The sequence below is a fragment of the Mus caroli genome, chromosome 5 (assembly GCF_900094665.2).
Source record: "Mus caroli chromosome 5, CAROLI_EIJ_v1.1, whole genome shotgun sequence".
Classification (NCBI taxonomy): domain Eukaryota; kingdom Metazoa; phylum Chordata; class Mammalia; order Rodentia; family Muridae; genus Mus; species Mus caroli.
In genome coordinates this window covers 107,943,714-107,966,092 of record NC_034574.1, presented here as the reverse complement: position 1 = coordinate 107,966,092, position 22,379 = coordinate 107,943,714, and the positions used below count along the sequence as shown (strand labels likewise).

General features: G+C 48.3%; 1 protein-coding gene across 1 annotated transcript in view; it reads right to left on the bottom strand.

The window, feature by feature from the left end:
- Sppl3 (signal peptide peptidase like 3) overlaps positions 1 to 7,332 on the bottom strand; it is an 83,347-nt gene extending 76,015 nt beyond the window's left edge. The window contains exon 1 of the mRNA XM_021163589.2: positions 6,847 to 7,332. Within this exon, the coding sequence (XP_021019248.1) occupies positions 6,847 to 6,869 (23 nt within the window). The 5' untranslated portion in view covers positions 6,870 to 7,332. The remainder of the gene's footprint in view (positions 1 to 6,846) is intronic.
- Positions 7,333 to 22,379: the final 15,047 nt, after the last annotated feature.

Genomic DNA, 22,379 nt, shown 5'->3' with positions numbered 1-22,379 from the left:
CTGCCTCTGCCTCCCGAGTGCTGGGATTAAAGGCGTGCGCCACCACGCCGGGCAAGATAATTCATTCTTTACAATAAATTCTTACTTCTAAGACTTCTAAGATTCTTATAAGCATTTCTGAGAAATGGATTTAAACATGTATTTAAATCAAAAAAAGGAGCTGTGGATGCCAGCACAATATTTTCTTTTAAACAAAGGAAAGATTTAATCAAATTCTGAAGGCAGAATTAGGCTCTTGGAAGGTCAGTGTTGCAGGCTGAAGAAACAATGTACACAATTTCTCCCCATATGTCCTATTTAGGTCAAGAGTGCAGTCTGGGCTGCTAGATGGAGGGAAGTGGGTGTGCCTGTCAGACTCACTGTGGGTAAGGAAATAGATAAGAAATTGCTAAACCCTTGCCCCTGGCCTTTAAAAGAGTGCAAAACTTTCCTGTACATTACAGGGAAGTCCAGGGAAAGTCCACTTGCCCCTCAAAGGACCCATATAATTATTGTATGAAAAAAATGTAACCTTATCATTTTCTTTTCCATGTGAGCTGCAGTGTTCACTGAATTATGAAACCTGTGGAAGGTCCTGAACTGCCTACCCAGACCTGTAAGTCAACAGCAAATTGCAAGTTATTCTACTTTTTTTATACAGTATCACTTAGCATTCCTGATAAAGAAGACATCAAAAAGTTTCAATGTTGGTTAGACTGTCAGGAAGAAAAGGCATTCCTATACTGAAGAACTCTGTCTGGAACCTACCAGAATCTAATAAGTAACTAGAAAATAGGCAACCGCTCTTTAGAGAGCACTGAGAAATTCCAGAAGCATTTATACACAGCATCTCACAGAACCTCTGAAGCCTGCAGAGGAAGGGCAGAAGCAGTTAAACACTGGTGGTGGTGTGGTGGTGGGTTTGGGGGTTGTTCAGTGGTACAGTGTCTGACTAAACACTAGGCCTGATATATACAGCAAGGTTACAGTCAATCAGAGATGGAAAAAACATCACTCTTAAACCAGGAAGTTCCCAGTGCAAACACAGAATTCAGTCTTGGGTTTTTAAGTTTCAATGTAGTAAGAGATCTATGTGGTCACTTACATTCAGTGTAAGTCACAAAGTGAAAACCACAATTGTAGTCTAGATTGGAGGAGGAGGCCAACCATTAATAATCAAATTCCAAAAATAGTTTATCTACAACTTTTCTACAAGTTAGAAGAAATCCTGTAAGCAAAGCAAACAAAAATCAAAACTTTTCTACAGGTCTCCAGCAAGCTAGTGCTACCTTTTTGTAGGGCTCCATCAGTGAGACTTTCTTATTTAAAATACAGCCCTAGTGACAGTGACTGTTAAAATATCAAAGGTGACAGTTCTTCCCAAAGGTCACAGGAACAACCCGTAGATATTCCTATAAAACTGACCTGGCCACTCAGAAGTTCCTTGGGACACACCTAACAGGTTAAAAGTCTAAGCATTCTACTACTAACTCCTTAAGATTAGAAAGCTTACAGATTCTCAGTTTATAGAATCACATAAAAATAACATTTTAACTTCCAAGAAAGAACCATTAAACTCTAAAAACATAGGCAGGCAGTGGTGGCACACACCTTGAAAAGCCCTAGCACTTGAGAGACAGGCGAATCTGAGTTCAAAGCAAGCATGATTCAGAGAACAAGGACAGCTAAGGAACAAAGAGAAACACTGTCTAGAAACAACAAACAAACAAAACAAACCCCTTAAAAACCATTTTGAAAACAAACTACAGTGCTCTCTAAAGGTCAGATGCACTCAGGCACGTAAGGGAAGTAAGTTACTCAAGTGTCTAGATGCCAATGCCCAACTAAAACTCGGTCCATCCTGGGTAGGAGCAGTGATGCAAGCTTCTAGCCCACACTCTGGAAGCAGAGGCAGGTAAACTTGTGAGTTCCAGACCGGCATGGTACACAAAACTATCCTTTCATTTTGCATGGTTTGATGAACAATGAAACTTGGTGATTTACTGATAAGACTGACATTGCAATCATAGCTGTGTGACATCTCACACTGTATCTGCATTTGATATCTGTAGAGGGAATGATCACATAAAAATATCTCCAATTTCTTTGCCTTTAAAAACTTCATGTGGCACATGCCTTTGGTCCCAGGACTTGGGAGGCAGAGGCAGGCGGATCTCTGAGTTCCAGGCCAGTCTGGTCTACAGAGTGAGTTCCAAGACAGCCAGGGCTACACAGAGAAACCCTGTATCAAAAAAACAAAAAACAAACAAAAACTCATAATAATACTGAGTAATGATTTAAAAACAAATTTATGGAGTTAATATTGGCTAATTTTAGCTTAAATATCACATGACTCAAATCATATCATCATAGCACTTTTTATCCTATAGGCAAGCATGTTTGAGTAAGTCTTGTCAAGTCTATATATAACCTTAATCATGTTTTAAACTACATTCTGAAATAGTGGCAGCTGTTAAAATCATATTGATCTGACCAAATACAACATACATAACAATAACCTAAATCAGGATTGACGTCCACTAGCTGAGACCTGTATTCTTCTTCATTCTCTGCACATAACGTCCATGACCACAGAGAACCAGCAGCAGGACAGGCAACAGTCATTCTTACTCACCTGCTCCATAAGACTCTACCAACTGCCTACTACAGGACAGGAGCTCCACACAGCCTTGGGTAAGGCATTCTGTCTGTCTGTCATCTCTCAGAGACAGAAACACAACAGCCTGACAAAACCCTTTCATCCCTCACATAAACACAAACTCCTGTGCCTTCTCCCTGAGCCCCTAAGCTCCATGTTTACAGCTAGGCGTGCTTTTCTTTTTCTCTTTTTCCAGTCAGGGTCTCTATGTGGCCCTGGCTGTCCTGGACCTGGCTGTGTAGACCAGGGTAGCCTCCAACTTAGAGCTCACCTGCCTTTGCCTGAGTTACTGAAATTGTTAATATCACAGTCACACAGTCTTGACTCTGAGTACTTATATGGTTTGTATCCATGGGTGAGTTAGTTACAGTCTTTTATTTTTTCCATTTTGTTTGTATGTGGAACACAAGCACATGTGTGTGACACATGTATGACTGAGTATAACACAGGACAGTTCTGTGGAGCTCGGGTGAGCAGGCTGGGGAAACAGTTCGTTCACCTCTGAGCAGTCTCATCAGCCCACCTTATAATAAATAGTCTTTTGAGCCCTAGTTTTTTAACTTTCCAATTCTCAAAACATGAACACAAGGAAAATACAAAATAAATTACTATGCCAGTTCTCGGGTAATGAGACTCACTTGAATGTTGCAGGAAGATGGCCTTCTCCCTACAGAAACAGTAAGCCAAGCACAACCATTAGCAGGTTCAAGTGCAATCCTACACAAAGATTGCATTGATTTCAAGTGCCAAGTTCAGGCTTCTCACAGTACTTACACTGAAACAACTACTCATAAGTACACACTGGGCAAGTGTTTCCCTTCAACTTTCAGTTTGTGTGTTTGCATGCATTCTTTTACTTCCTCAGAGTAAAAAGGACAGTTAATTCATGAGGCTCTCGGGAGGCTGGGATGCATTCAGTAGATGACTACTTGCATAAAGTGAGTGAGTAAAGCCCTGGGTCTGACCTCCCAGCACTAGGGGAACCCATGTGGCAGCATTGCCCATAATCCCAGCACGGAAAAAGAGGGGCAGAAAGATCAGGAGTATAAAGCCATTCTCAGGCCAGCCTTAAACTTGGAGCAACCTGTGTCCAAAAAAAGAGAAAGAGAAAGAAAGAAAGATGGAAAGAGAGAAAGAAAAGAAAAAGCCGAAAACAAAAAAAAAAAACAAACAAATAAAAACCAAAGGCTAACCAAAACAAGTAGAAAAAAGAAGATCCTGGCATCCTTACAAACTTCAAGAGCTGGAGCAGTGTTGCTGGCTTGTCCCAGCATCCAGAAGATAAGCAGGTAAATACTAGTGAGTACAACAAGGTCAGCTTGAAATCATGTGTTCCAGGTCAGCTTGGATGCCATAGTGGGCCTTGTCTCAGAAGACTAAACAAAGTATGACACCATATTGTAAATATGATGGGACATCAAGAAACCTAGTAGACAAGAATCCTGCAGTAGCCCCTCTGTCATACTCACCACACAGGGTTTCCTGGGCAAAAGCTGTGTGCCAGACACTGTGTTAGGCACTAGAAGAGGCCAAAGGGTAGTGTACCACAGTCCTCTCTCTCAAAGGACAGTGAGCAGGCTCAGTATTTACACAACAAGTGGAAGGGGTGATGCAGACAGGACCACAAGTACTAAAAATAACAAGACTGCCTTCAGGAATGGGCAGAACACACTTCAGATAGATGGAGCTTGCGCTAGACCCTTGAGTGACTAAATTTTCTAGGAAATGAACATGTACAAGAAATCAGAACCATATGATCTTATAGGTAGGGTTCAATTTTTGTAATATTACAAAAAAGTTAAATATGTACAAGTCAACAGAATAAAATAACAAACTTGTGAGCTCATCACAGTATTGCCCAATACCAGCAACCTTGTTTTATATGTAACTTACATGTCAGAGGCTATAACATAAGCCTATTTTTAAATATTACATCCCTTCTGGGATTTGTTCTCAGATAAAACTACATTCTTCCTAAATGCAGAATACAAATAATCACACTTGATTCTGTTTTTAAAGTATCATTTTTTATATATATCTATAAAACCCAAGTGAAGAACGACCAAAAAAATCCAAACTTCAGCTTCCATATATGTCCAGAATAGCTCCTGCATTCTGATATTTCTATGAGAATGGGTGAAGCAGAGAGAGAGAGTTCACAAAGCATCATGGGCCACATACTCAGGACACATCACTTGGCCTCCTGAGCCTGTGTCCTCCTCTGAAATACGGATGATTTCCCCTCCTTAGAAACATGTGAGAACTATCTGCCAAATACTGTGTGTTTAGTTCTTGTGCCCTGGTTGACTTGGAAGAACCAGGAAACAGGGTAGGGGCCAAGCTTCCCAGCCCTCTCCCCTGTGCACCATCCTCCCTCAGGACACTATGGACTCTGCTCCTGAAAACAAGCTGGAAAGGAGGGGCTGAGGGTCCTGGTGGCAAGGCACTCACTCGATTGCTTCCTTTATTCCATCAAATAAAGTCAAGACCCAAGGGAGTGTTTCGAGAGTTGATCATGTAAAGGATCAGCCTCCACAAAGTAGTCTCTTTACCTAGTCCACAGCGCCTCACAAGCTGTAGGTGGCCTACCTACCCAGGAGGCACTTTCACCTTCAACGTTACACACAGGACATCACTCTGTGGCCCCAACCTGAGCTTTGAATGTGTGTTGAACACAGCACTTTCCCCAGTTCCTCATCACTGGTATTTTTTTTCAACCAATCCATATTCTTTTTACAGTACAGTTCAAAACTAAACCAAACCAACAAGGCAGCCATGAGGATTCACCTCGGAGTCCTTGTGGGGCAGGACAAGCAAGCTCTGGGTGTTGCCAGTGCCCATGGCAGCACCAACATTACCTTTCCTTCCTAGTTCATCTGCAGGTAAGAAACTGAATCCCACCTGCCACTGAGATGCCCCTCCCTCACTGCTGCTCACAACTATTAGTCTGTCCTTTTAAACCACAACTGGGGCCACCAAAACCCAACTTTTCTTTTAGTCATTTCCTCTCAACTTCCCAGATACCTTCTTTTTCAGATTGTGCAGACATCGCTGCCGTTTGCATTATTAAATCATGTTCGATCACTAACCCTCCATCAGGACACAGTGAGCTCCCGACTTAGCATAACCATCCCTTGTTTTCGCGTATAACCCGGCTCTTTTACTGTCTCCCTATGGTAGTTACAGCTCACTTATGCTCCCAACACTTGACAGTTTGCCCCGTGCTTTGGGAAAGTAGCCACACAATCTGTACAGGCTAGGGAAAAGGCGATTCTGGTACTTAAAGGTTTAGGGTCAAGGAATGAAGAACTAACTCATTTTTCCAATTACAAAACGAAACCGACCTTCAACCCTACTCTTCGGAAAAGTCGACAGTTCTGGTACCAAGCCACAAGTGCTTGAAACCATCTCCGATCTCTTAGGCTGCAGCGACCAGGTTCCCCACCCGCCCGGTACTTACCACCAACCCACCGTCTCCTGTTTTCTCACCCTCAAGCCACAGCTCAACTACACCATTCCCACTCGCCCCCGGTACAACCAACCTCCTTCCCCGGCAAAAACTCTACGCCTCTGCCCTTCTCACCTCTCTTTCCCCCCAAACTTGGACGCATGTCACCCCCCCCCGTAAACCACAAGTGTGTGCCTCAGCCCTAAACACGCTCCTGAAAAAGTCCCACAGGCAAGGGGGACTCAACCTGCACACACACACACACACACACACACACTCCCGTGATCGAGCCCCCCACCCCCAGAACACCGGCCAGCACTCTTCGAATCCCCAGAGCAGCGTACCAACCCCTTTACAAAGACTGCCCATGCCCCCGCTGCTATCGACGACTTCCTTTCCAGAATGTGGCCATCCTGGAACAAGACTCCCCCTCTCCGCCGTGCCAAGGGCTCGATCCCGGGACCGCAGGGCCTCTGTCCACCGCGGAAGCGGTCGCTCCCGCCCTCACTACTTGCAAGTTGTGCCTCTTCCCACCTGTTCTCGCCGAGAGTGGGGTACACCTTCGCCCGGGCCTGTTCTCTGCCCACCCTTCTCCAGCATCCCCTCTGGCCCGCCAGCACCCGCGCCAGTCGGTTCCGCCGCGCCGCTCGGATGACCGCCCCTCCCCCGGGCTCGGAGGACGCCCAGCCGCCCGCACCCCGGGCCCCGCGAGCACCTGCGGCCCGGCCCGGCCTCTTCGTCCCCAAAAGCCCGCACTCACCACGAATAGGTCTGTTCCGCCATGGTGCTGCCTCTCGGGGGCTCCGCGGCTCGCTCGGCCGGCGGCAGAGGGCGCGGCCGGGGGCCCCGGCGGCTCGCTCGCTCACTCGCTCGCACAGAGGACAGGCAGTCGGGCTCCGACGGACTCCGACGGGTCCCGCTCCCTGGGCCCGGGAGCGGGCGCGGGCCCCGGGCTCCGCGCTCGGCCTCGTCAGCCGCGGCGGCGGCGGCGGCTCCGCTGCGGCTCCAAACCCAACATGGCGGCGGCGGCGGCGCGGAGAACAAGGGCCCCGAAACGGTGGCTCGGGCCCGCGCTCAGTGCGCGCCGGGCCGCGGGAGCGCCGCGCTCGGGCGGCGGCGGCGGCGGCCGGGGGACATGGCCGGCGGCGGCGGCGGCGGCGGCAGCGGCGGCAGCAACGGCTGAGGGGGGCGCTAGGCGGTGAGGCGAGGCCGCTCGAAGCACACCCGCCCGCCGAGGGAGGAGGGAGCGAGCGAGCGGGCGGGGGCGAGCCCCGGCCGCTGGTCACGTGCCCAAAACATGCTCACGTGACCCCGGCGCCCCGCCCCTCACGCGCGCTGCCCATGCGCAGAGCGCTCAGCCCAGCTCGGCTCGGGGCTACGGTTAGCAGCAGTGGCCGCCGCGCACTAGGCCCCTTGGGCGCGCAGCGGTCCTCCCCGGTGCGTGGCGGTTGACTGCCACTCAGCTGTCAACCTTCCATCATCTACCGTCGGCTGTCCCTGGGTCCTCAGCTGCCAGTCAACTGTCAAAATGCGGACAGAGCGCTGCATTCGGGTTCCCGCGCTGCGCGGTCCCCCTCCTTGGTTTCTGCAAGCGCCTGGTGCCAAGTCAAATGCTACCATGCTCGTCTTCATAGAAGCGATCAGTGGGGTCCTTGTTGGGTGCCAGCTAGGCGTCATCGCCTTCACCTAGGCCCTTGTCCTTGCATGCATATTCTCAGGGAAGAGACATAGGTGGTTCGAGCCGGCTAAAGCACGAAGATTATTTCAGAATCATGGGGCTATTAATAATGGAGAGCAATTAATAGAGACTAAAGGAAGGATGCAGGCTACTTTGATAGGGTGAATGGGCATAACTCAGTTGTTATGTGTGACCATGTGTTAGGAAAAAAAATTTAAAAATCCAGGCCTAGTGGTGCTTGCCTTTAATCCCAGCAAAGGCAGGCAGATCTCTATGAGTTTGAGGCCAGCCTGGTATACATAGTGAGTTCCAGGCCAGCCAAGAATAGAGAGAGAGACTCTATAACGAGTTAATGAAAGACAGGGAGAAACGTGAAGAAGCATATAGCGAGAGATGAGGAAACATATCTAAGCTACACAGTGTATGTTTCTGACCACGTGACATTCTGGAAAAATGAATATGGAAACAGCAAAAAGTTCACTAGTTATCAGGCTGAAGGGACACGTGGAGGATTTTTAAAGCAACAAAACTAGACCACAAGACACTGTACTCCCAGAACTGTAGCGGGTGGGCCGTGGGGGGAGGGGTGTACACTGAGCAATAGATCAAGGTCATCCTCAGATATGCAGGGAATTTGACTTACAGATTTTGACACAAAGTTTAAAGCCAGCCTGAGCTAATGAAATCTTGAAAGAGGAAAGAAAGAAGAAGAAAGAAAGCTGTGGTGGACTAGAGACCAACCTCAGGAACGTAGGCCTGAGGTAAAGACAGGATGGTACAATAAACTGAACCCCCTCCACAAAGGCATTGGAGAACATTTTCTCAAGCAGGAGTGAGACATCCTCAGACCACAAGAGGCTTACCATTTTGCCAACAGAGCAGCACAGAGCAAGACCCAGTAATGGGAATTTCTGGGCTGAGCTTGGAACCAGGCAGGGATGGACGGTTTATGCCACAGGTTGTTGGACAAAGACACTAAAATGATGGGCGGAGACCAGGCTCTGAAGGCCTCCCTAGGCCTCCCGCTCAGTCACTATGCTTGTGAACGGAAAGATGAGGTTTGGGGGCCATGCTTGGCTAACAAACACAGTACACTTCCCAGAAACCCTATCTCTTTCTCCCTTTGCAGAGCAAGTCTCCAGTACCTGCCCATTCAGGATCCTCTCCGGCTCGCCCATCATTAAGCCAGGCTCTGACTCTGTTTTAGTTTCCCAAGGCCTACCCAGGCTTACAGGGAATGCCACACCCTGACTCTGTCTCCAGAGAGGTCAGTTGGCCACTGCCCTATATACAGGTGCTATTTGCTTGTTCTCCAAGGGGAAGCCTTTCGTGAAAAGGCCAAGTTCACTGTCCCAGAATACCTTCCGCCTTCCTTCCCCGCCCCCATGCCAGGTGCTGGGACTAGCCAGGTTCTAGGTGTCTGCTTCCTGAGTATCACCAGAGAGGCCAAGAAAGGGTGTCAGAGAGGGTTTAACCCAAGGTCTCAATAAAACCACCTTTTTTTAGCTAGAAAGGTATCAGCCTTCAAACCTCTGCCCAGCCCAAACCCCTAGTATCCTGGGGAGATGAAACAGCGAAGCCCAAATTCTGTTTTTCTTTTTTCTTTTTTTTTTTTTTTTTTTTTTTTTGGTTTTTCAAGACAGGGTTTCTTTGTGTAGCCTTGGCTGTCCTGGAACTCACTTTGCAGACCAGGCTGGCCTCGAACTCAGAAATCCACCTGCCTCTGCCTCCCGAGTGCTGGGATCAAAGGTGTGCGCCACCACGCCCAGGGCGAAGCCCAAATTCTTGACATTTGCAGAAGCCTTAACAATTCTAGGTTCTTCTGCAAAAAACCAGTTGTGACCTTAAGCGTGACACAGTCACTCTGAGTCTCCAAGCGGAGTGACTGGGGTTTCAGATCCCATGGGAAAGGCCTGAAGCCATAACCAGGTGTGGCTATGGGAGGTGCCAGAACTTTCTCAAGGGAGTTGGGAACAAAACAGACCAGACAAGTAGCTAACAAAACAGAAATGACAAGCAGGCGCCTCTGGGCAATTCTCTTAGGCTTGAGTCGCCATGAGTCACCAAAGTTTAGGCCAAGTGAGAAGTTAGTCTGAGAAGAGTGGAGCTGAAGTGACCGAGATAACAAACCCAAAGCCTCCCTAGAACAGAAGACTCTACGCTAACCAGAAGCTCCCAAAATGATTCTCTGGAAAACACACAGAGTCTATGACAAGAACCAAATTGCCCTAGGTGGGGCTGGGAAGGTCTCCCAGGCCCCAGAAACCCCGTGTGCACGGTCCCTAGAGATGAAGACAAAGCCCAGAGCCTGGTGGCTCCGGCATCGAAGGCTAAGACTGTCAGGATGCAGGAGGCATCTCCAGGTCACCATCAAGAGCACCACAAACTTTCGGTCTTCTGGGAAGGCCAGACCGGAATGAACTGGAGCCCTAGTGTTGGTTGGAAGTCAAAGAGTGACTTTCAATTGCCCGTGCCAGAGACACTCAGCTCTAAGCTGGAGCAGCCCCAGGTGTATCTCCGACACTCTGAGCTTTGGCCAGGAGTCAGGTGTGTTTGGCAAGCTTCAGGTGTTGGCTGCCTGCCCCCCCAGGAGGGGCACTCTGCTCTCCACCAACCCCACCCCACCCCCCAAGATGAGAGGGCCATAGCTTGTGTAATATTTGTTGAAAGAGACCATGAAAGCGCCTCTAATTATCCCCATGGTAATTATAGGATGGTTCTACCCACTGAACACATTCAAAGGAGCCTTGGAGAGCCTCCCAGGACCCATCATCTGCCTCAGGCACAGGCTCCGGGGAGCAGGCATCGCCAGGCCCGGGTTAAGCATGCTCCTGCGAGGGTCGAAGGCCCAGGTCTGGCCTGAGCCCTACTCATCCTCAGAGCCAGTATCTCACTTGTGTCTTCTCCCTGACACCGCACCAATAGGCAGGGGTAGTCGGTCTTCCCCAGACACCTGGTGCCCATGTCTTCTCTTTTGCTGCCATTTTCTGTGATGAGGTCCAGACAGCTTCCTTACCCGACCTTCTTGTAACTTTCTAAAGTTAGTTCTCTCCTTCCTCACACGTGGGTCCCGGGTACAGGACTCAGGTACCAACACAGGTCAAGGTCCACAGCATATAGTTCTGCAGTAGAACATGCTTTGCACACACAAGGCCCTGAGTCCAATCCCCAGTACCAAAAGAAAAACAAGCAAACATGCATACATACATACAGAAAGAGGAAGAATAACTTCAAGCTACCGAAAAAAAAAATGACAGAAAAGTACCAAGCACTCTCTGACATACAGCTTCCCCTAACAGATCCACTAGCAACACTATACAATTTCCCTCTCTATTGTAAGTTCCCTGGACTTGAGCAAGCATGTCGTGGTATGTACTACGTACGCACCATTATGGTGTCATGTGGACTAGCATTGTCTTTAAAATTCCCAAGTTGTGCCTATTCATCTGTCTGCTCAGTCCCCTGAGGAGCAGTGATCTCTTCACTGTTTCCATAGTTTTAATTTTTTCCAGAATGTCACGTGATTAGAACAGCACATGATATAGCTCCCTCAGTTAGGCCCTCCTGTGCAGCCTTTCTCTGCGTCTCATGTCTCCTAGGCAGGACGAAATTTCTGATCCTCCCAGTGGGGTCTTCCTGCCAACACATCCAGGGCCTTTGGTATTGGAGACCTAACCCAGAGCTGTATAAGTGGTCCGTAAAAATGCTAACCAAGGCCGGGCAGTGGTGGAGCACACCTGTAATCCCAGCACTTGGGAGGCAGAGGCAGGTGGATTTCTGAGTTCAAGACCAGCCTGGTCTACAGAATTAGTTCTAGGACAGCCAGGACTGCACAGAGAAACCCTGTCTCAAAAAAATCAAAAAACAAAAAACAAAAACAAAAATGCTAACCTACTTCAGTACAGGGCCAGCCCTCTCCAAGTCTTGTTATGGTTTCTTCATAGATTAAAAAAAAAATTACATCTATTATGTGTATGAGAGTTTTTGCTTGAATGTAACTAAGCCCACGGTGCGGCAGTTTGCAACCTGTGGGGTCATGACCCCCAAGAGGGTCACATTAGATATCCTGCATATCAGATATTTACATTACAACTCAAACCAGTAGCAAAGTTATAGTTATAAAGCAGCAACAAAATAATGTTATGGTTGGAGGTCACCACAACATCAGAAGCTGTGTATGGCATTAGGAAGCTTGAGAGCCAGTGTCATGGAAGATGGCAACATCTTCCATGTGTTAAATACCACAGCAGTGCTGAGAACTGAGCCTGAACCAAGCAGCAAGGGCCCGTCACTGCCAAGCCAACTCCCCGTCTCAGATCTGTCTTAATCTGATCCAGAGTAGGACTAGCTCTGGTGGTAAAGTGTGTTTGCCTAGAATGAACAAAGCCCAGGATTTGATTCCCATTATCCCTTAAAATGCCGCAATATGATCCTCGAGTTTGAGAGGTGGAGACAGGAAGATCAGTAGTTTAACGTTGCCCTCACACACATAGAAAGCTGGAGCCCAGCCTGAGCTACATGAGTCCCGGTCAAACAAAGCAAGGCCTGTGGGACGGCTCAGCAGGTAAAGGCACTTGCCCTGTGTTCAAGTCCCTGGGACTCACGAGATAGAGGAAGAGACCCGCCTCCAGAGAGACATCCTCTGCCTTCCACATGTGCACCTACTAGTGTTCAAAAGGAAACCCAAACCTGTGCACTCCACAATTTGGGTCAGGGTCCTAAGTCACAAGCATTCTGATGATGTCAACAGGACAGCAACAGAGCCTCTTCGGCCACCAAGTGGAAGTCTACTATCTGTGAATCCCAGGCTTCCTTATGCAGTTTTGCCAAAGGAGATCTTGGCTGCTTCCTAGCACTGGGAATTACGAATAAGATGACAGTAAACATTCGCATACAGACTTTGTTTGGGCATATGTGCCATTTATTTGTGGTTTTTTTTGCAAACATATTGTTTAATTTCCCAAACACTTATGGCTTTCCCAGATATCTGATTGCTGGATCTTTCTAATTGAACAAATTCTGTAAGATTTCAGCGTTCGAAGCTCTATTAAAACGTGCTTATGTAGCCGGGCGTGGTGGCGCACGCCTTTAATCCCAGCACTCGGGAGGCAGAGGCAGGCGGATTTCTGAGTTCGAGGCCAGCCTGGTCTACAAAGTGAGTTCCAGGACAGCCAGGGCTATACAGAGAAACCCTGTCTCGAAAAACCAAAAAAAAAAAAAAAAAAACGTGCTTATGACCTGTGTGTGGTTTATTTTTGCAGATACTCTTTATTCAATTAGAATTGCATTATTTGGAGGTTTGGTATACTATCCAAGTAAATTAATTCAAGGGCGTCAATAATGTACTCATCTATTCATATATTCTGTCATATATCAGTAGAGATTTTGTGTGTAGTAGTAGTCGGATCCATTCCTTAAAGATCTTTGCTTTATCTTTATGGTAGCAATGCAACATTTTAGCCCTGGATGTCCTGGAACTCATTCTGTAGACCAGGCTGGCCTCGAACTCAGAAACCCGCCTGCCTCTGCCTCCCAAATGCTGGGATTAAAGGCGTGGGCCACCAAAATTCCTTCCTGTAGATTTGATTTTCAGGTAGTCCCATTCCCTTCCCGCAGGTGCTTCCGTGTTTCTTCTAACACGCGTCGGAGGTGGCAGGCGCGAGCCATGGCCTTGTGGCTCACGCAGGCCTGGAGCTCCCTGCGGAACCCAGGCTGGCTCCACACTCAGCGCCTGCCGGCTCACCTTAGCTTCCCAGGGCTCGGATCACAGACCGCGGCACCGGGTCCAGCTCACTGAACACTTAGACAGTGGCCTCCCTTTTCTAAGCTGAGGCGCTGGAAAATGAAACCGTGGAAGCATTTCATTTATCCAAGGCCACACAGGCAAGCCCAGGACAGAGCCAGGCTTTGAAACCAATCAGCCGCCATCTGGATGCGAGTCCTCTCGTCCCCAGCACGCCTTCAGAGTGGCTTGGATGGTAGCCTAGACTCCTCGGAAGATCCTCCGGGAAAAGAAAGCTGAGGTGAGAGCTCTCCAAACCCCCATTTAGAGTAGGACTAGGTAAGCCGTCAATCACCAGAGTCATTTAAGAAACTATGCAAGAATAGAGATGACATGCTTCATCTACCCAGGTAATCACCCCAAGGTAGGGACAGAACTCAACAGTTTATTCTGCTTCCCCGGAGCTTGGCCAGGCGGAAACCCCCTCCGGCAAAGGCAGTCCCTACCTCCCACGCGTACAGCTCCGCTCCACGCTAACTTCCCTTCATGTTTCACCTAGTAGGTGACAGAAGCAGTAAGGCTTTGGAGTCGCTCTGGGGCCATAGTGTCCTGTCTCTTAGCTGCCAGGTCGCAGGAAAGTACAGGTATTTTTCCGAGGACCCTGCTTCCTCCTCTCTTAAATAAAGATTCAAAACTGGGCACCAACCTCATGGGTCATTGGCGCGATAACGCGAGGGATGAGGCTGCGCCTGATAATCAGCTGGCTGCCTGTATTTTTTTTTTTTAAGATATGTATGGGGGGGGGGCATTGTATAGGTGCCTTACATGCCTGTAGAGACCAGAAGAGGACATTGGATAGGTAGAGTTGTAGAGGCAATTGTGAGTCACCAGACAGGGGTACTGGAAACAACCCATCTCTGGTCTTCCAGTGTAGAAGGTGTAGCACTTTTTTTTTTTTTTTTTTTTTTTAAGGTCTCACTAAGTAGCTCTGATTATCCCAGAACTTGCTTTGTAGACCAGGCTGGCCTTGAACTCTCAGAGACCTGCTTCCTTCTGCTTCCTTAGTACTGGGATTATAGGTGTGCATCACCCTATTCAGAACTAGGTTGCAATTTTCCTTTTGAGATTTATTTCCATTTTACAGGTATGAGTGTTTTGTCTGCACGTATGTCTATGCACTATGTCCATGCTGGGTAGATACCCAAGGGAGCTAAAAGAGGATGTTGGATCACCTGACGTTGGAGCTGTGGATGGTTGTGAGCCACCACGGGGATGCTGGGAATTGAACTCAGTTTCTCCACAAGAACAGCCAGTGCTCTTAACCGATGAGCCGTCTCTCCAGCCCTGTGATATAATTTGTAACACAGTCTCACACCCGTCTCCTTCTGTCAGGAGTGTCTGTCAGTATCACGGGGCTCAAGAGTCAGACTATTCCTACGTTCACTTCATAATCCCCTCCCCCACGTTCTTCCTTCTCTCTGCCTCTGCCCTTGCAACCACCGGTTCTGTTTCTGGGCTTCCTTGCAACAGTAGGAGGCACTTTCATTATACCAGGGATGGAAACCCCCAGCCCTAAACATGCTCGGGAAATACTCCACTTGTCAAGTCAGACTCTCAAAACTAGAAACATCTAAATCCATCCCGGAGCCCCCAAAGAACTTCTTAGAAGTGTTCAGAGCCCCCCTCCCTCCTCGCCTCAGATTATAGCCCTTCCTGCTCGAGACCACCCGGTCTGCAAAGAGGATGTGTTGAGGTGGCAAATGAAAATGACAAGGTTAGCTGCAACTGGTGACACCACCCACCTCTGCCTCAGAGGTGTAAGCCCGGATCAGGGTACTCTATGGAAATGCAGGGATGACCCTCAAGCAAGGAAGGCAAACTCTTATTTTCCATTTTTAGATGCCGGCCAAACATGTCAGCAGACAGTAGAAGACTTGGGTTGACGCCCTCGGAGCTTACCCATCTCATAAATCCCTCAGAGAAACTTCTTGGTTGGCACATTCTAAGGTGACTAGATCAGTTCAGCTTCCCAGCTCAGCCAGTCAGGTCTGCAAGGCTTCAGCAAACGTCGGGGCTGTGTCGGAGCCAGGGCATGACCCTGGGAAGGAAGGAGGAGGATCTGCCGTTTCCTGAGCATTCGGTCTGTGCTAGGCGCTGTCTAGTTTTCTGTACCTCATCTGTTTCCCAGTGTCTACTTTCATCCCCCTCTGAACTCCCAACGCTAGGCAGAAAACTCCCTAAATATTTAATCTCGCAGGCAGACGTGAGGACTGGGGGCCAGACCTGCAACACCCACATATATCTATCTCAGTGTCCAGGACACACACACCACATCACATCACATATATATGTGTTGAAGCAGGAAAAAATTGATACCCCACCCCTAGATAGAGAGCTATAGACCATTAGCAATAACCAAGACGGGAAGAAGAAGTCCTCCCAGGGAATGAGGGCTCCGACTGGGTTTCCAATTCCAAGCACTGCTGGCAACACTAACCAGGCCCAACAGGCTACACTTAACCAGTCTATTTGCTTCCATGTCTACGAAACAGCCGTGATTAAAGGAGAGGAAGCAGGGGACTCAGGGATGGAGCCAGGAAAAGGGTAAGAGAGGAGAAAGGGGAAATGGTATAATTATATTTTAATCACATAAAATATAAACACATGAATAAATAATGTTAACAATCCCCTGACACTTAGATTTTTTTTTCTTCCTATTTTTTCTGTTATAGGAAACTAAAATACAGAGAAAGTGGCTAAAGGACAGATAAGTAAAAGGTGGGCAGTAGGGTCCAAGTTTTGAACCCAGCAACACAAGGCCATCTAGGAAGGACGGGAAGGGTTCAGGAGATGCAAATGGAGACGGAGTAGGTATCAAAGGAGATGTTTCTAGGTGGGAAAGGGCAAAGGTGGAGAATAAGGATCCTGGGACAGCTGTCAAGCAGTCACCTGCTAGAACAAGTGTCTCAGATGCTGCCAAATGGCCCCAAGGTACTACCTCCAGCAAGCATATCAGTCCTGGTCTCAGGACCACAAGCACCTTTCCCACCAGAAGAGGCAGAACAGCACCGCCGGCTCCACCAGCGCCACTTCCAGAGACACCGTGTGGAGAGGGCTGGAGGCCGCCTCAGAGACTGCAAGCCTCTGCTTCCATGAGCATCTAGAGTTACAGCCTGCTCCCGGAGGCTTGCTCACCTTAGCTCATGGTGAGTCACAGGCAATGCCCACTCCCAGGAGCCTGAGCATCCCTCCCTGGGCAAGTAGGAGCACATCCGGAATGCTTTTGGCCCCCTTTCAGTGCACTCAAGAGCAGCCACCCACTCAGCCTCATCTCGTGGTGAGACTCTCCCCTAGAGTCATCTCCCCGGAGGAGCCACACAAGTGACCCGGGGAAGCCATTCTACAGATCTGATTTCTCAGGTGACACAGAGACCTCCGCCAAGAACACATGGCCCGAGAGTAGTGGTGCCCAATCAAAGCCACTAATGTGACCCTTCCTCTCTATCCCAGGTTATCTCTAGGTGCCTGGCCTTCTGCCCAGCACCTGACTGCCATTGTGAAGTTAATTTGACCAAGTTCTTACTGGCTTGTTCTCATATCCTTACTGTCCTCAAAGCTCTTATTCTTCATCCCTTAGTGGTTTTTCTGGGGTGGGACAGTGTTTGTTTTGTTTTGTTTTTTTTTTTGGTTGGCAATAGTGGTTGAGACAGGAGGATTTTTTTAATGTCGCCCCGGCTGGCCTGGAACTCTATGTAGATCGAGATAGCAGCAAGCTCACCTGAGGCCCGAGCCACCACACTGAGCTCAGTCCCTGCTTTTCGCTTGTTCGGTTTTGGTTTGTTCTGCGGCGAAATTCTCACACCGTATCCCAGGCTGACTTGGAGTTTACTGTGTATTCAGGTTGACCTTAAAGGGCAGGTGATCCTCCTGCCTCAGCCCCACAAGTGCTGGAATTACAGGTAGGTACTATACCCAGATCCAGGCTTCTTGACACTCCATTCTGCAGACCCCAGCCCCAGGGCCCAGGCCCAGCCCTGACTCAGGCTGTCCCATGCAGGTACTCCCTCAAGATTCTTCTCCACAGGCCTCTTGCTTGCTTTTGCCTGCTCCTGCCAAGCCTGTGGGGCTGGTTTGGACCTGTCTGAATCCCTCATTCACTTACCTGCACAGCTTGTCTTTCCTGTCCCCGAAAGCCCTGTGTGTCCCATGCCAATCAGAGGGTGTGGCTGGATATTTCATGAGGGGTCCTACCCACTCAGCTCTTCCATCCTTCATAGCTATTTGGGGACCGGGCTGTTCCTAGACATTTGGGGGCCCCTTCTCAAGAACATGGGGGTTGGATTGCTCAGCTCTGACCCAGACACAAACAAAAACCTTTCTCAACTTAGGAAACAAGGCTGAAGGGAAGGTTAAGCAGGTACCTGAAGTCTACCCCTGGGACTCACGTGGTACAAAGAGAAATGACTTCCAGAAGTGCCCTCCGACTTCCACATGTGTGCTGTGGTACCTATGCCTACACATGCACAAAAAGTATGTGTGACTTTTTAAAAAAAAAAATGGACATTTTCCAAGCCCCTGCCAGGAGCCAAGCATCTTGCTGAGCCCTCCAAATGTAAGATCTCAGAATTCCCTAAGTCTTCAACAAACGTCCATCAGTAACTATAACGGGTTGTGCTGTACTGACCGCATCTTAGTGACTTCTTGGAGTCCGAGGAGCACTTTGGGGACAGTTTTCTCCCTCCACTTTTACTGGGGTTCTGAGAAGCTCAAACTCAGGTCGGCAAGCTTGTAAGGCAAGCAACTTTACCTGGCTGGGCTCGAACTTCCTGTGTTCTCAAACACACATCCCACCAGGGCCACACCTTATCATTTGAGATAGGGTCCCTTTCTCTCTCCTTGGATCTGGAGTTTGCCGGCTCTGCTAGTCTGGGTGACCTGAGAGACCCAGATCTGCCCGTGTCCACCCCTCCCAGTGCTAAGAAACAAACCACTAAGTCTGGCTGGTTTGTTTTTGTTTGTTTGCGTTAAAAGACAGGGTGTTGCTAAAATTCCTTCCCTTCCCTGGGGAAGATATAAACAAAGTAAACACACGCGCCAGCCATGATTCCAACAAAAACCAAGGTACTAGTCCAGGAAGTTCAGTCTGAGAAGCCAGTGAGTTTACGAGGCTTACTTATAAACCTCACATACAACAGGGAGGTGGGCAGAAAGGTGGGTGAATTTAAAGCAGCCTCGATGAAAGATCTCTACCCCAGCGGGGACAATTACTCCTCCTCTCTGGTTGGAATTGATCCCACTGTCCTGTCCCCTCCCTAACTCCTGAGGTATAATCAGGGCAGAACTGCATGCAGCTGGTTGGGAGGTGCGTTGGATACTCAGGTGAGAGTCCCATGACCCTTTCTGTCCCTCCTTCTGTGAAGTGAGGTTGATAGTCAATAAGCCCAGCCACTGTCCTCTTCTGTGCACCGAGCCAGTTTGGTCCTAAGAGCCGAGCTGCTGTCGTTCGGAGGATGGTACTGTACAACACGGGGTCTCACAAGGGCCTTTCTAGGGGCCCTGACTGGGCTGGAATTGACTGTGTAGACCATGCTGGTCTCAAACACACAGGGATCCACCTTTTCTTTTCTTTTTTTTTTTTTTTTTTTTTTTTTTGTAGTAAAGTTGTGCTGTTGTTTGACAGGGTTACGAAGTATTTGCTATTTTTTTTGGTTTTTCAAGACAGGGTTTCTCTGTATAGCCTTGGCTGTCCTGGAACTCACTTTTGTAGACCAGACTGGCCTCGAACTCAGAAATCCACCTGCCTACCTCTGCCTCCCGAGTGCTAGGATTAAAGGTGTGCGCCACCACTGCCGGGCTGGGATCCACCTTTTTAATGTGTGTCCTGGAGATGGAGTTCAACTCCTCTTCCTTGACCAACGAGCCATCTCCTGAGTTGGAAGCTTGCACTATTTTTCCCTGAACTGCCCCATCCATTCATGGTTAAGGGAGACCAAAGCGCACAGAGGTTAAAGGTTCCACCCGAGGTCACACAGCAAGGAGAAAACTGCAAAGTTTGTGTAACTTTGCCACATTTTGCTCTCAACTGAAGCATTTAAAAAAACAACAACAACAAAAAAAAACAGTCAAGGGGTGGAGAGATTGCTCAGCTCCAGGTGAGTCCTGTACTACAGGACCATGTTCAGTACAGTCAGACCTGAGTTTTTTGTTTCTGTGGAAATTTGGAAACCTGAAACCTTTTTATGTGATTTCCAGACAAATCATAAGCTGGATATGCCGGGCGGTGGTGGCGCACACCTTTAGTCCCAGCACTTGGGAGGCAGAGGCAGGCAGATTTCTGAGTTCAAGGCCAACCTGGTCTTCAAAGTGAGTTCTAGGACAGCCAGGGCTACACAGAGAAACCCTGTCTGGGGGAAAAAAAAAAAGGCTGGATATGCAGACACACTGGTCCCCTGAACAAAAGATGCCCGTGAACTCTGAAAGAATTCTGCTTAGGAATTGCATAGGATTCAGCTCGGGACTTCTGTTTGTTTTGTTTTTATCTCGGGCAAGTGAGGTTTTAAAAAGTAACAGATTTCCTGCAGAAGGGAGGGGTCCAGAAAATGGGTTGGCCCATTGAAGATTTATTTTTATTATTTGTGTATGGATGTGTGCATGTGTGCACATGTGCACATGTGCATGTGCTTGTGTGTGTCCACAGATATCTGTGAAGGTCAGAATGGGGCATTAGGTCCCCTGGAGCTGGAGACATAGGCAGCTGTGATCCACCTGACATGGGGGCTGGCCACTGAACTCCTGTCCTCTAAGAGAGCAGTGAGCACTGTTGGCCCCTGAGCTGTTTTTCTGCTTCTTTTGCTTTGTTTTGTTTTTAAATCCCTGTACTCTGTGTAGGTTCTGAATAGACCCTCCTTCTGGGGCAGGAGGAGGAGGAGCAGACACACATGATGGGAAGGTGTATCATACTTCAGAAAATATTCTTTTAAAAAAAAGATTTATTTATTTATTTATTATATGTAAGGACACTGTAGCTGTCTTCAGACAGTCCCGAAGAGGGCATCAGATCTCATTACAGATGGTTGTGAGTCACCCTGTGGTTGCTGGGATTTGAACACAGGACCTCCGGAAAAGCAGTCAGTGTTCTTAACTGCTGAGCCCATCTCTCCAGCCCCCAGAAAACATTCTTGACTGCCTATCAGCATGTGAGGGTCCCAGTCTGTTACAGTCTCCACTTGCCAATGACAGAGTCTGATTTTAGGGAACTTAGGCAGAAAGGAATTGGTTAGGGGGAATAACTGGGATCTCAGGGGCGTGGCTAGGATCAGTAAATTTGCAGACCCCGCCGCCCCCGGCCCCAGAGCCCAGTGGCTAGAGCCAGAGCTAAGTCTTTTTACCCACCACTGCCAGGGCTGGGATTCTACAACTGCTTTCCTGGGCAACCAGACTCGGGGAAGATCCGTCTGATTGCTTTGTTCCACAAGATAGGGCAAGATCTGATAACTCAGATTCAAAACATGGCTCTTCCTGTTTCGAGAATTCCTTCCTTAGGATGTCATAAACAACCGCTGTCCCTGAGGTCCCAAGCACAAGCCAAAGCTCACCCTGGGGGACCCAATGAGCTTGTAAGGCTTAAAGAGCTCAGGGAGAGCAGAAACATGGGCAGACCCCCCCAACACTCACTCTACCCCACCCCTCACCCAGTATAAATGATGACTTCCTCATAGTCTCATAGTCGGAGGACTCCTCTGTTCACCTTCCTGCATCTGTATACTCCAACCCCTCCCTGAGACAATGCAAGCCTCATGGAATCAAGATACAACTGCATATATATATATATATATATATATATATATATGTATGTATATATATGTGTGTGTGTATGTATATATATATATATACATATATATACATATATATGCATACACACCACACACACACACATATATATATATGTATATATATGTGTGTGTGTGTATATATATATACATATACACATATATAGCAGTAGCTAAAAATCAATATATATATATATATATATATATATATATATATATATTGGGAGTGAGCTGGGTATAATGATATAATGATGCATGCCTTTAATCCCAGTACCAGGAGTCAGAAACAGGCAAATCTCTATGAGTTACAGGTCATCAGCCTGGTCTATGAGATGAGTGTTCCAGGACAGCCAGAGCTACACAGAGAAACCCTGTCTCGAAAAACAAACAAACAACCCCCCCCCCCCAAAAAAAAAAGAAAGAAAAAACAAAAAATCAAAACTAAACAAACTCCTGCTAAGCGTATAGGCGTTAGGGAGTCAGCTCAGTGGCTAAGAACACGTGCTCTGTAAAAGCAACGAGACCTAAGTGCAAATCCCCAGGTCCCAAGATAAAGCCTGGCGTGATCACGTGCTTGTCACCCCCACACAGGGTCTCTCTCGGAGCCTGGACCTCTCGAATTCAGCGGGATGGAGGACGGGTATCCTCCTGCCTCCACCTCCCAGCACTAGGTCACGGGTGTGCGCTTCTATGAACAACTTTTGGTTTCCGGTGGGTACTGAGGGTCGGAACTCAGGCCCTCCCACTTCCACCGCAAGCCTTTTACGGGCCGAGCTACCCCCACCCCGGCCCCCGTCTCCCGCTCAGAGCTAAAAATCCAAGCGTTCCCGAGACTGTGGACTTGGGTTTGCCTCATGGTTTCTCCCCTTTGGTTAAAGCGTCAGTGGGGTATTTCATACAGGGTCTCACTATCACCGTGCAGCCCAGGCTGCCTAGAGCTCCCAGTAAGTGATCCTCCTGCCTCTGTCTCCAAGTGCTGGGATCTCAAGCATGAGCCACTACTCTGGTGGACTCGTGTGTGTGTGTGTGTGTGTGTGTGTGTGTGTGTGTGTGTGAGAGAGAGA